Raw genomic sequence first — 12,249 nt, 5'->3', positions numbered from 1 at the left:
TTATGGAAAAATGGGATATATATGGGAAAAATGGGGATATATACAGAAAAAATGGGATATATATGGGAAAAATGGGGATATATATTAAAAAAATGGGGATATATATTAAAAAAATGGGGATATATATGGAAAAAATGGGGGTATATATGGAAAAAATGGGGGTATATGTGGGAAAAATAGGGATATATAGGGAAAAAAGTGGAAAATCACACAAAATCCAGGAGCTGGGAAGGAGATTTAAGTGTCCTGATGGGATCCCTCCTGTCAGGAATCCGCTTCCATGGGCGGATTGTCCAGGATTTCCCAGGGCCAGCCCCTGCTTTCCCAAGCCACAGCCCTGCAGAGGAGTTCCCAACATTCCCGGGACGGGAAGGAAGGAATTCCAGCTTTAAAATGATAAATAAATAATAAAATAAAAATGATTCAGCTTCCTCTCCCCCCTTCCCCCTCCCGGACTGTCCCTTCCCGGTTGGAGCAGCTCCAACCTCCCGGCAGCTCCCAGGGATAGCCCTCCACATCCCGGTGGGAAGGGGGGTGGATCCCTTGGGAATAAGGGGGTGGATCCCCTGGGAATGGGATGTGGATCCCCTGGGAATTGGGGGTGAACCCCTGGGAATTGGGGGTGGATCCCTTGGGAATGGGCTGTGGATCCCCTGGGAATGGGGGGTGAACCCCTCAGGAATGGGGTGTGGATCCCTTGGGAATTGGAGGTGGATCCCCTGGGAATGGGGGGTGGATCCCTTGGGAATGAGGGGGTAGATCCCCTGGGAATGGGCTGTGGATCCCTTGGGAATGGGGGGTAGATCCCCCTGGGAATTGGGGGTGGATCCCCTGGGAACTGGGGGTAGATTTCCTGGGAATTTGGGGTAGATCCCCTGGGAATGGGCTGTGGATCCCTTGGGAATGAGGGGGTGAACCCCTCAGGAATGGGCTGTGGATCCCTTGGGAATGGGGTGTGAATTCCTTGGGAATGGGGTGGATGGATCCCTTGGGAATGAGGGGGTAGATCCCTTGGGAATGGGGGTAGATTCCCTTGGGAATGATGGGTAGATCCCCTGGGAATGAGGGGTAGATTCCCTGGGAATGGGGGTAGATTCCCTGGGAATTGGGGGTAGATTCCCTGGGAATGGGCTGTGAATTCCCTGGGAATGGGGGTGGATCCCCTGGGAATGGGCTGTGGATCCCCTGGGAATGGGCTGTGAATTCCCTGGGAATGGGGGTGGATCCCCTGGGAATGGGCTGTGAATTCCCTGGGAATGGGGGTGGATCCCCTGGGAATGGGCTGTGGATCCCCTGGGAATGGGCTGTGGATCCCCTGGGAATGGGCTGTGAATTCCCTGGGAATGGGCTGTGAATTCCCTGGGAATGGCAGCAGGGGCTGGAGGGGGCGAGGCTGGGACCTGTTCCCGCTCCGGACACATCTGGAAATCTGGGAATGCTGCAGCTCCGTGAGGCACATTCGGACCTCTCCAGGGTTTAAAGGATGGGAAAAGAGGGGAAAATCCCCCATTTCCCAACATTTCTGGCTGCCTGGAGGTGTCACCCCCACGGGGGTTCCTTCCCAGCTCTTCCCACAACTCCAGCTGGAAAATCCCAGGGATCCCCCAAGGATTCAAACACCCGGGATTTGGGACAGTTCCGGGAAATTTGTTGGGATTCGGAGTCAAACAACCTCCTGGGGGAGATTCCCAGCGGGATCAGACCCAGGAAGGGATGGAGACAGGAGTGCTCTGCCCAGTAGGGATTGGGAAAAGCTCGGGAAGAGCTGTGGGAAGGAGCAAGGAAGGGGCAAGGAAGGATTTGTGTCCCCATTTGAAACGTTTTAAACCTTTTCCCTCCTCTCCTGCTCCATAAAACTCCAGTTCCATGCCCAGCTCTGGCAAAACCCTCGGGATTGGCACCTGGAATGCCACCCTTCCCAGAAAAACCCTGGCATGGGAGCGTGGAGGGATGGGAGCTCTCACCCAGGAAGACTCCAAACCTACACAATTCCAAGTCCCCACGGGGAGGGATGTGGGGAAAGCTGGGATTTGCTGGGAAATTTGTTGGGATTCAGAGTCAAACAACCTCCTGGGGGAGATTCCCAGCGGGATCAGACCCAGGAAGGGATGGAGACAGGACTGCTCTGCCCGGCAGGGATCGGGAAAAGCTCGGGAAGAGCTGTGGGAAGGAGCAAGGAAGGGGCAAGGAAGGATTTGTGTCCCCATTTGAAACGTTTTAAACCTTTTCCCTCCTCTCCTGCTCCATAAAACTCCACTTCCATGCCCAGCTCTGGCAAAACCCTCTGGATCAGCACCTGGAATGCCACCCTTCCCAGAAAAACCCCGGCATGGGAGCGTGGAGGGATGGGAGCTCTCCACATCCCGGCATTCCCGGGAACGCTCCGGGGGCAAGGGCCGGGAGCAGCTCCCGCTTCCCGCCTTCCAGGAGCTCCTCCAGCTCCGAATTCCCGACTTCCCAGGGCTCTCCCAGGCAGGGCAGGGTAATGATTAATTCCAGCCACTCCAGCTCCTGGAAAACAGGGACTGGCAGAGCTGGTTTGTCCGGCGCCGACGGCGCTCCCGGGGTGAGAAATCTTGGAGATACGGAATAACCCGGCCCGGAGGGAATGGTTTTTCCTCCCCAAGCTTTTCCCTAAAATCAAAAGCCACAGGTCCCTGCAGCAGGGAGGATCACAGCCTGTCTGGGAAGAGGGTCATGGAGTTATGGAATGGGATGGGATGGGTTGGGAAGGGCACCTTAAGGATCACCCAGTTCCCAAGGGACACTTCCCGCTATCCCGGGTTGCTCCAGCCTGGCCTTGGACACTTCCAGGGGTTGGGAATCCACAATTCCCAGGGCAACCTGTGCCAGGGCCTTCCCACCTTATCCCTAATATCCAGTCAAAACCAGCACATGGAATCCTGGATCCTTAAAGATCACCCAGTTCCAAAGGGATATTTCCCACTATCCCAGGTTGCTCCAGCCTGGCCTTGGACACTTCCAGGGGTTGGGAATCCAAAATTCCCTCTGGGCAACCTGTGCCAGGGCCTCCCCACCTTCCTAAGGAAGAGTTTATTCCTAAAATCCAATCAAAACCAGCACATGGAATCCTGGATCCTTAAGGATCACCCAGTTCCAAAGGGACACTTCCCGCTATCCCAGGTTGCTCCAGCCTGGACTTGGACACTTCCAGGGGTTGGGAATCCACAATTCCCTCTGGGCAACCTGTGCCAGGGTCTTCCCACCCTCCCAGGGAAGAGTTTATCCCTAATATCCAATTTTATATCCCTAAAATCCAATCAAAACCAGCACATGGAATCCTGGATCCTTAAGGATCACCCAGTTCCCAACGGACACTTCCCGCTATCCCAGGTTGCTCCAGCCTGGACTTGGACACTTCCAGGGGTTGGGAATCCACAATTCCCTCTGGGCAACCTGTGCCAGGGCCTTCCCACCTTCCTAGGGAAGAGTTTATCCCTAATATCCAATTTTATATCCCTAATATCCAATCAAAACCAGCACATGGAATCCTGGATCCTTAAGGATCACCCAGTTCCCAATGGACACTTCCCGCTATCCCAGGTTGCTTCAACCCGGCCTTGGACAATTCCAGGGCTTGGGAATCCCCAATTTCTGGGAGCCTCCCTATTCCCTGGACATCCCTGAGCCACTGCTGGAACAGGAAAGCAGGAAAGCTGCTGCTTTTCCACGGGGAAATGGCTCCAATCATCCCTTTTTTTACATTATTTTTTCCAAACCATCCCGTTTTCCAGGGAATTTGGATAATTTTCCAGGAATTCCTCCCGGCCCCGAGCGACTCCAGGGCACTGCAGGCTCCTGACCTTAAGGAGAGCCAGAGCCTGGGGCTATTTAGGGAGCAGAGAGAGCCTTAATCCCTGGAAAAGTCAGGCAGCCGAGGCCTGATCCTGCCCCTTTCCCACCTGGGATGGGGCTGGAATTCGGCAGCTCCTCAATTCCGGCTCCGAAGGAACCTCAGGGATGAGTTTTCCAACTAATTCAGGTTTCAGAGGGGGTGAGGTGGTTTTTTGGGATCCAGCCCAGCCCATCTTTTCCCAAAACTGGGAGAAAAACTCCTTGGAGAAGGAAAACCAACCCCCCAAACCCCCCCTCTGGCACAAGGGGCACCTCAGCCCCCCCCAAATCCCTGGATTGGCTTTTCCAGGGAAAACAAACCCTCTTTTTTTTTGGGGGGGTGGGGGGGGACAGACAAAGCCACATGGAAGAGATGCCGTGGATTCCAGGGATCCCCCCGTGCCAGGGACACCCCGGGAAGCTCCTTGTCCAGAGACCCACAATCCCAAAAAGTCACAATCCCAAAAATCACAATCCCAAAACTCACAATCCCAAAACTCACAATCCCAAAAATCACAATCCCAAAAATCACAATCCCAAAAATCACAATCCCAAAAATCACAATCCCAGAAAGCCACAATCCCAAAAGTCACAATCCCAAGAGTCTCAATCCCAAAAAGTCACAATCCCAAAAATCACAATCCCAGAAAGCCACAATCCCAAAAGCCACAATCCCAAAAGCCACAATCCCAAAAAGCCACAAGCAATTCCAAAAGCAAACAGGGTTTTTTTCCATGGGTTTATCCCACTGGATCACAATCCCCCCCTTTCCCTGGGAAGCTCCTTGTCCAGAGACCCACAAACCCTAAAGTTACAATCCCAAAACCCCACAATTTCACCCCAAAATGCTGCTCCACTCCCCCCAGGGGTCTATGGAGTGATCCGGGGGGGGGGGAAGGGGGGCTGAGCCTCCCCCCCTCCACCCCCTTCACTCCCAAAATCCCACAGATTTCCCCCAAAACGCTGCTGCCCCCCAGGGCTCTATGGCTGAGCCCCCCCACCCCTCCTTCCCCGTGTGTCCACGATCCCAAAATCTCAGAGTTTCACCCCAAAACGCTGCTCTCCCCCAGGGCTCTATGGCTGACCCCCCCCACCCCTCCTTCCCCGGGGGTCCATGATCCCAAAATCTCAGAGTTTCACCCCAAAATGCCCATGGTGGGGGGGGGAGGGAGCTCAGCCCCCCTCCCTGAGTCCCTGCACTCCCAAACCCTCCAAGTTTCACCCCAAAACGCCGCTCCCCCCCCCCAGAGGTCTATCCAGGGTGGGCTGAGCCCCCTCCCCGAGTGTCCAGGCTCCCAAAGCCCCCCAGTTTTACCCCAAAACGCCGCTCCCCACCAGGGGTCTACCCAGAGTGGGCTGAGCCCCCTTCCCAAGGGTCCAGGCTCCCAAACCCCCCCTCTTTCACCCCAAAAACCAGGGGTCTATCCAGCCCCCAAGCCCCTACACTCCCAAATCCCCCCAGTTTCACCCCAAACCCCAGGGGTCCATCCAGGGTGGGCTGAGCCCCCTCCCCGAGTGTCCAGGCTCCCAAAACCCCCCCAGTTTCACCCCAAAACGCCGCTCCCCCCCAAAGGGTCTGGCTGAGCCCCCTCCCCAGAGTCCCTGCACTCCCAAACCCCCCCGGTTTCACCCCAAACCCCAGGGGTCTATCCAGGGTGGGCTGAGCCCCCTCCCCAGAGTCCCTACACTCCCAAACCCCCCAATTTCCACCCCAAAACGCCGCTCCCCCCCCAGGAGCCGGGCTGAGCCCCCTCTCCAGAGTCCCTACAGTCCCAAACCCCCCCAGTTTCACCCCAAACCGCCGCTCCCCCCCCAAAGGCTCTGGCTGAGCCCCCTCCCCGGGGGTCCAGGCTCCCAATCCCCCCCATTTCACCCCCAAAACCGCCGCTCCCCCCCAGGGGTCGGGCCGAGCCCCTTCCCCCTCCGCCCCCCCCCACCCCGGACCCCCCTCCCCGTGTCCCCCCGTCCCTCCCCGCCGCCCCCGGGGGTCTCCCCCCGGCCCTCACCTGTCGGGGGCCTGCGGAGGCCTCACGCTCATGGTGCCTCCGCGTCCCTCAGGGCTGCGGGAGCCGCCGCCGCCGCCGCCGCCGCCCCGCCGCTCCGGCCGCCCCCGCCACCATCGCCCGGCCCCGGCGGCCGCGGCGGCCTCGGGGGGCCCCGAAAGCCCCGGCCCGGCCCGGCCCGGCTCGGGCGCGATGGCGGCGCGGGCCCGGCTGTGGGGGCTCCCCCCCCCCGCCCGCTGCAGCCCCCCCTGAGGGCCGGGCCGAGGGAGAGGCCTGAGGGCCGCTCCCAATCCCCGCGCTCGGGGCCGCCCCGCGGGCCGCGGGCACTGCCCGGGGGAGCGGCGGGACAGGGAGGGAGGGAGGGAGGGAGGGAGGGGAGATGGGGCGGGGGGAAAGGGGGGTGGGGGGACACGCGGTGAGCGCTGGGTGAGCTCGGGGTGTGGGGGACACACGGGGACGGGGGGACACACAGTGAGCTCGGGGTGTGGGGGACACACGGGGACAGGGGGGACACACGGTGAGCTCTGAGTGTGGGGGACACGCGGGGACAGGGGGACACACAGTGAGCGCTGGGTGACCTCGGGGTGTGGGGACACGCGGGGACAGGGGGGACACACGGGGACAGGGTGGGTTTGGGGGGACACACACGCAGTGAACTCTGGGTATGGGGGACACACGGGGACAGGGGACACACAGTGAGCTCGGGGTGTGGGGACACACGGGGACAGGGTGGGTTTGGGGGGACACACAGTGAGCTTGGGGGTGGGGGACACGAGGGGGACAGAGGGGACACACAGTGAGCTCGGGGTGTGGGGACACACAGGGACAGGGGGATTTGGGGGGACACACAGTGAGCTCGGGGTGTGGGGACACACGGGGACAAGGTGGGTGTGGGGGACACAGAGTGACCTCTGGGTATGGGGACACACACGGTGAACTCTGGGTATGGGGGACACACAGTGAGCTCAGGGTGTGGGGGACACACGGGGACAGGGGGATTTGGGGGGACACACAGTGAGCTCGGGGTGTGGGGACACACGGGGACAGGGGGGACACACACAGTGAGCTCTGAGTGTGGGGACACATGGGGACAAGGGTGGGTTTGGGGGGGGACACGGTGACCTCTGGGTATGGGGGACACACAGGGACAGGGGGGACACATGGGGACAGGGGGGGTTTGGGGGACACAGAGTGAGCTCTGGGTGTGGGGGACACATGGAGACAGGGTGGGTTTTGGGGGACCCACAGATGGGGGGACACACAGTGAGCTCTGGGTGTGGGGACACACGGGGACAGGGTGGGTTTGGGGGGGACACACGGTGAGCTCTGGGTGTGGGGAACACACGGGGACAGGGGGATTTGGGGGGACACACACAGTGAGCTCGGGGTGTGGGAGACACATGGGGACAGGGGGATTTGGGGGGACACGCGGTGAGCTCTGGTTATGGGGGACACACGGGGACAGGGGGGACACACAGTGAGCTCTGAGTGTGGGGACACACAGTGAGCTCTGAGTGTGGGGACACACAGGGACAGGGGGATTTGGGGGGACACACAGTGAGCTCGGGGTGTGGGACACACGGGGACAGGGTGGGTTTGGGGGGACACACGGGGACAGGGGGATTTGGGGGGACACGCGGTGACCTCTGGGTGTGGGGGACATACGGGGACAGGGGGGACACACAGTGAGCTCTGGGTATGGGGGACAAAGGGACAGGGAGATTTGGGGGGGCACAGAGTGATCTCTGGATATGGGGGACACAGGGACAGGGGGGACACACAGTGACCTCTGAGTGTCCCCCACTGTGTGGGGACACACAGTGAGCTCTGGGTATGGGGGACAAAGGGACAGAGAGATTTGGGGGGGGCACAGAGTGACCTCTGGATATGGGGGACATACGGGGACAAGGGGATTTGGGGGGACCCACAGAGGGGGGGAACCACAGTGAGCTCTGGGTATGGGGGATAAAGGGACAGGGGGATTTGGGGGGTCCCACAGTGACCTCTGGGTATGGGGGACACGGGCACAGGAGGATCTGGGGGGGACCCACAGTGAGCTCTGGGTATGGGGGACACACGGGGACAGGGGGATTTGGGGGGTCCCACAGTGAGCTCTGGGTATGGGGGATAAAGGGACAGGGGGATTTGGGGGGTCCCACAGTGACCTCTGGGTATGGGGGATAAAGGGACAGGGGGATTTGGGGGGGACCCACAGTGAGCTCTGGGTATGGGGGACACACGGGGACAGGGGGATTTGGGGGGGTCCCACAGTGACCTCTGGGTATGGGGGACACGGGCACAGCGAGGAGCTCCCCACACGTGCCCTGTGCCATGAGAAGAGGCCGGAGGGGGTCCCCAAAAAGGACGGCAGGGTCCCCAAAAAGGACACCGAGGCTCTTCCCCCCCCACACCCCCCCTGCTCCTACTCCCAGCGTGGAAAACATGGAAAAGCGAAAATGAAAAGGAACCGTTTTCCGGGAAACTCTGGGAGTGACCAGCGGCCGCTCCGCCCCCCTCCCCCAAAATCCCAACCCACAACCCCCGACCCTCCCCCTGCCCCCCAGGGCCACACCAGATTTTGGGGGGGTCGCCTGTCCCCCCCATCCTGGTCCCCCGAAATCCCCTTCTCCCATCCCGGGGAATTTGGGGGCGCGGACGTGGCGGCCCCTCCGTGGGGACAGTGGCTTTGAGGGGGGGGACACACCGGTTTTGGGGGGAGAACAGGCAGACCCCTCTCCCCAAACTGGTTTATTGTGGGGGAACTGGTTCCTGCCCTTTGTCCATCGCCGTGTCCATCCCAGGCCTGGCTCTGGCGCATCCCAGGATTCCGTGTGTCCGTCCCGCGTGGGTGCAGCTCATCCCGGGATTAGACGCGTCCACCCCAGAGCTGGATACAGCTCGTCCCGAGGCCCCATGTGTCCATCCCAGGACTCCACGAGTCCATCCCGGGGCCGGATCCGGCCCATCCCAGGGCTGCGCTCCGCAGGAGAGCCGGGCACTGGATCCAGCTCCCGGCCCTGGAGCCCTTCCAGCCGGGATTGGGGCCGGGACAGAGTCCAAACGGGACGGGAGGGCAAATCCCTGCTCCCGGGTGGGGGCCGCGTCCTGTCTCCCAGGCACAGCCGCTGGGTGCTGCTGTGGGATCGGGATCGGGATCAGCGCCGGGACGGCCGGGAAGGACACGGGCTCCCCACATGCCCCCGCCAAAGACCTGCAGCCCCCCGAGACCCCACAGCCCCCCAAAACCCCGCAGCCCCCCAAAACCCCACAGCCCCCCAAAACCCCACAGCCCCCCGAGACCCCACAGCCCCCCGAGACCCCACAGCCCCCCAAAACCCCGCAGCCCCCCAAAACCCCACAGCCCCTCGAGACCCCACAGCCCCTCCGTCAAAGACCTGCAGCCCCCCGAGACTCCACAGCTCCCCGAGATCCCACAGCCCCCCAAAACCCCGCAGGCTCCCGAGACCCCACAGCCCCCCAAGACCTCACAGCCCCTCAAGACCCCACAGCCCCCCAAAACCCCACAGTCCCTCAAAACCCTGCAGCCCCTCGAGACCTCGCAGCCCCCCAAAACCCCGCAGCTCTCCGAGACCCTGCAGCTCTCCGAGACCCCGCAGCACCCCAAAATCCTGCAGGCCCCCGAGACCCCACATCCCTCCCACCAAAGACCTGCTGCCCCTCGAGACCCCGCAGCCCCACAAAACCCCGCAGCCCCCCAAAACCCCACAGCTCTCCGAGACGCTGCAGCCCGCTCCACACCCCACAGCCACCCCAAACTCCGCAGCCCCCCAAAACCCTACAGCCCCCCGAGACCCTGCAGCCCCCTCGACACCCCACAGCCCCCCCAAAGCGCTGCAGCCCTCCCAAAACATCCCCCCATCCCAACATCGGCCCCCTCCACCCCCCCACTTACACATCCTGGCCTCGCCCCCCCTCTTCTCCAGCATCCCGGCGTTCCGGGGGTCCCAGGGACCCCAAAACCAGCGCGGGGGCTCCACCAGCCCCCGCTGTCCCAGCGGGAATCCCGGCGGGAATCCCGGCAGCACCTGGAGCGGGGAAGGGGGGTTTGTGGGAGCACGACCCGTCCCCGGGGGGGGGGAGTTCCCCGGCCAGGAGGGGACCCCCAGCACCCCCCCCTACCTGTCCGGGCACAGCCGGGGGGTACCAGGGTGGGCAGCGGGAATCCCACCCGAGGAACAGGAGTTTGGGGAAGTTGAACTTGTAGGTGAAGCGTTTGCCCTTGGACTTGTGCAGGATGTGCTTGTTGTAGTAATACCTGGGGGGGGGAGCAAATTAGGGGGGTTAACGGGGGGGTCGCAGCCCCCCGGCGAGGGTTGGGGTCCCCGGGTTGGGGTCCCTGCGGCACCTGAGGGCCCTGCTGAGCTTGTCGTAGTTCATTTGGGGTTTGCGCTTCCTCCTCCCCCACAGCCGGGCCACCTCCTCGGGGTCCTTGATGACGAACTCGCCGTCCCCTCCCCGCTGCCAGGCGATGACGTGGCGGAATTCCTCCTTCTCCAGCAGCTCCAGGATGAAGTGCCACAGCTGGATCTGCCTGGAGCCCGGGCTGGACTCGCCTCGGGGCGCCCAGATGGGAAACGGGGGCACTGCGGGGCAAGGGGGGCACGCTCAGGGCTCGGGGGGGTTCGGGGGTGTCACCCCGAGGGAAAGGAGTCCCCGCGAGGCAAAGGAGCTCCCCCGCCTTCCCGAATCCCAGGGAATGTCCAAGGAGGATGGGGATGGTCCTCTGCCAGCTTGAGGGGCTGCAGGGAAGGGATGGGGGGAAAACTGGGGGGGCTCAAAGGGGTCCTTCACCCCCACCCACCCCGAGGTCCGGCGGGGATCCCCCGGGAGCTCTCCTGGCACCCGGGAGGGTCGGGAAGGACGGGAAGGACGGGCAGCTCCTCTCACCTGATGCCCGGGAGGGGCCGGGCAGGACGGGCATCACCTGGGCCAGGTATTCCCGCGGCATCCTCCGGCCTGGGGGGGCAAAGCAGAGGAGCCCCGGGGGGAGAACCTGGCATCGGGATCCACCCGGGATCCACTCGGGATCCACCCGGGCACTGGATGGGGGGAGTCACCCAGGACCCAAGGGATTCACCAGGACCTGAGGGATTCACTGGGACCTGGGGGATTCCTCCAGCCCCCGGGATTCACCCAGGACCCGGGATCCATCCGGCACTGGATGGGGGGACTCACCAGGACCTGGGGGATTCACCAGGACTTGGGGGATTCACCAGGACCTGAGGGATTCCTCCAGCCCCCAGGATTCACCAGGACCCAAGGGATTCACCAGGACCTGAGGGATTCACCAGGACCTGAGGGATTCACCAGGACCTGAGGGATTCACCAGGACCTGAGGGATTCCTCCAGCCCCTGGGAGTCACCCAGGACCCAGGATCCATCTGGCACTGGATGGGGGGACTCAACCAGGGCCTGGGGGATTCCTCCATCCCCCAGGATTCACACAGGACGTGGGGGATTCACACAGGACCTGGGGGATTCACACAGGACCTCAGGGATTCCTCCAGCCCCCGGGATTCACCAGGACCTGGGGGATTCCTCCATCCCCCAGGATTCTCCCAGGACCTGAGGGATTCTCCCAGGACCTGGGGGATTCCTCCAGCCCCCAGGATTCACCCAGGACCGGGGGGATTCACCCAGGACCTGGGGGATTCACCCAGGACCTGGGGGATTCACCAGGACCTCAGGGATTCACCAGGGCTTGGGAGATTCACCAAGGGATCCTCAGGGATCTCTCCAGCCCCCGGGATTCCCCCAGGACCCGGGATCCATCCAGCCTCTGGGAATCCACCCAGCTCTGGCTCCAGCTCCTTCCCGGTGGGTCCTGGGGTTGGGGAGTGGGGGGTCCCAACCCCTCCCCTCCTCACTCACCTGCAGCCCCTCGAGGGGCTTTTCCCGGGCTGGAAAATCCCACTGAGGGTCTCCGGGAGCATCTCCCTGGATATAAAGGAAGGGGTGAAGGGGGGGGGAGGTTAAGCCCAAATCTGCTTATGGGGAGGGTGGGGGGAGCGGGGGAGCAGCGGGGGGGGGTGGGGGTGTGTTTGGGGGTCCAAAAGAAAACCCCTTCTTGTTTGTGCCCCTTCCCCGGCGCTGGGCGGGTCCCTCCAGAGCCCGATTCCCGATTCAGCCAAAAAAAAAAGGGAATAAAAAAGATCTGGGAGCGACGGGACACAGCGATGGAGAGGGTTTGTCCTCTCTTGCTCCCCCTCTCCCCATTCCCGGCCCCGTGTCCCAGCCGGGAAAACCCAAACGGGATCATTTGGGATAATTGGATCAGCCTGGGGAGGCAAACGAGACTCCGGGAGGTTGTGACACCCCCCCCTCGAGGGCCTGGATGAGGGGGGGGGGGCTCTGTTCCCGGTTTTTCCCC

General features: G+C 62.1%; 1 protein-coding gene across 1 annotated transcript; it reads right to left on the bottom strand.

Annotated features, from left to right (window-relative positions):
- Window positions 1-8,468: 8,468 nt before the first annotated feature.
- On the bottom strand, window positions 8,469-10,827 carry LOC135403925 (ETS translocation variant 3-like). Its single transcript, XM_064638354.1, has 4 exons — window positions 10,767-10,827; window positions 10,225-10,462; window positions 9,772-10,134; window positions 8,469-8,993 (listed from the first exon to the last, which is right to left on the bottom strand). The coding sequence occupies exons 1-4, from the start codon at window positions 10,825-10,827 to the stop codon at window positions 8,714-8,716; spliced, it is 942 nt and encodes a 313-aa protein (XP_064494424.1). The 3' UTR covers window positions 8,469-8,713.
- Window positions 10,828-12,249: the final 1,422 nt, after the last annotated feature.

This window comes from Pseudopipra pipra, chromosome 29 (genome assembly GCF_036250125.1).
Source record: "Pseudopipra pipra isolate bDixPip1 chromosome 29, bDixPip1.hap1, whole genome shotgun sequence".
NCBI classification, from domain to species: domain Eukaryota; kingdom Metazoa; phylum Chordata; class Aves; order Passeriformes; family Pipridae; genus Pseudopipra; species Pseudopipra pipra.
The sequence above is the reverse complement of the archived record's forward strand: the minus strand, read 5'-3'. Positions and strand labels throughout refer to the sequence as shown.

Coding starts and splice junctions, on each gene's coding strand:
- LOC135403925 (XM_064638354.1), bottom strand. CDS start 10,827: ATGCCGCGGGAATACCTGGCCCAGGTGATGCCCGTCCTGCCCGGCCCC. Junction 10,463..10,766: donor CGGCCCCTCCCGGGCATCAG/GTGAGAGGAGCT, acceptor CTTGCCCCGCAG/TGCCCCCGTTTCCCATCTGG. Junction 8,994..9,771: donor GGGGGGCGAGGCCAGGATGT/GTAAGTGGGGGG, acceptor CCGATCCCACAG/CAGCACCCAGCGGCTGTGCC.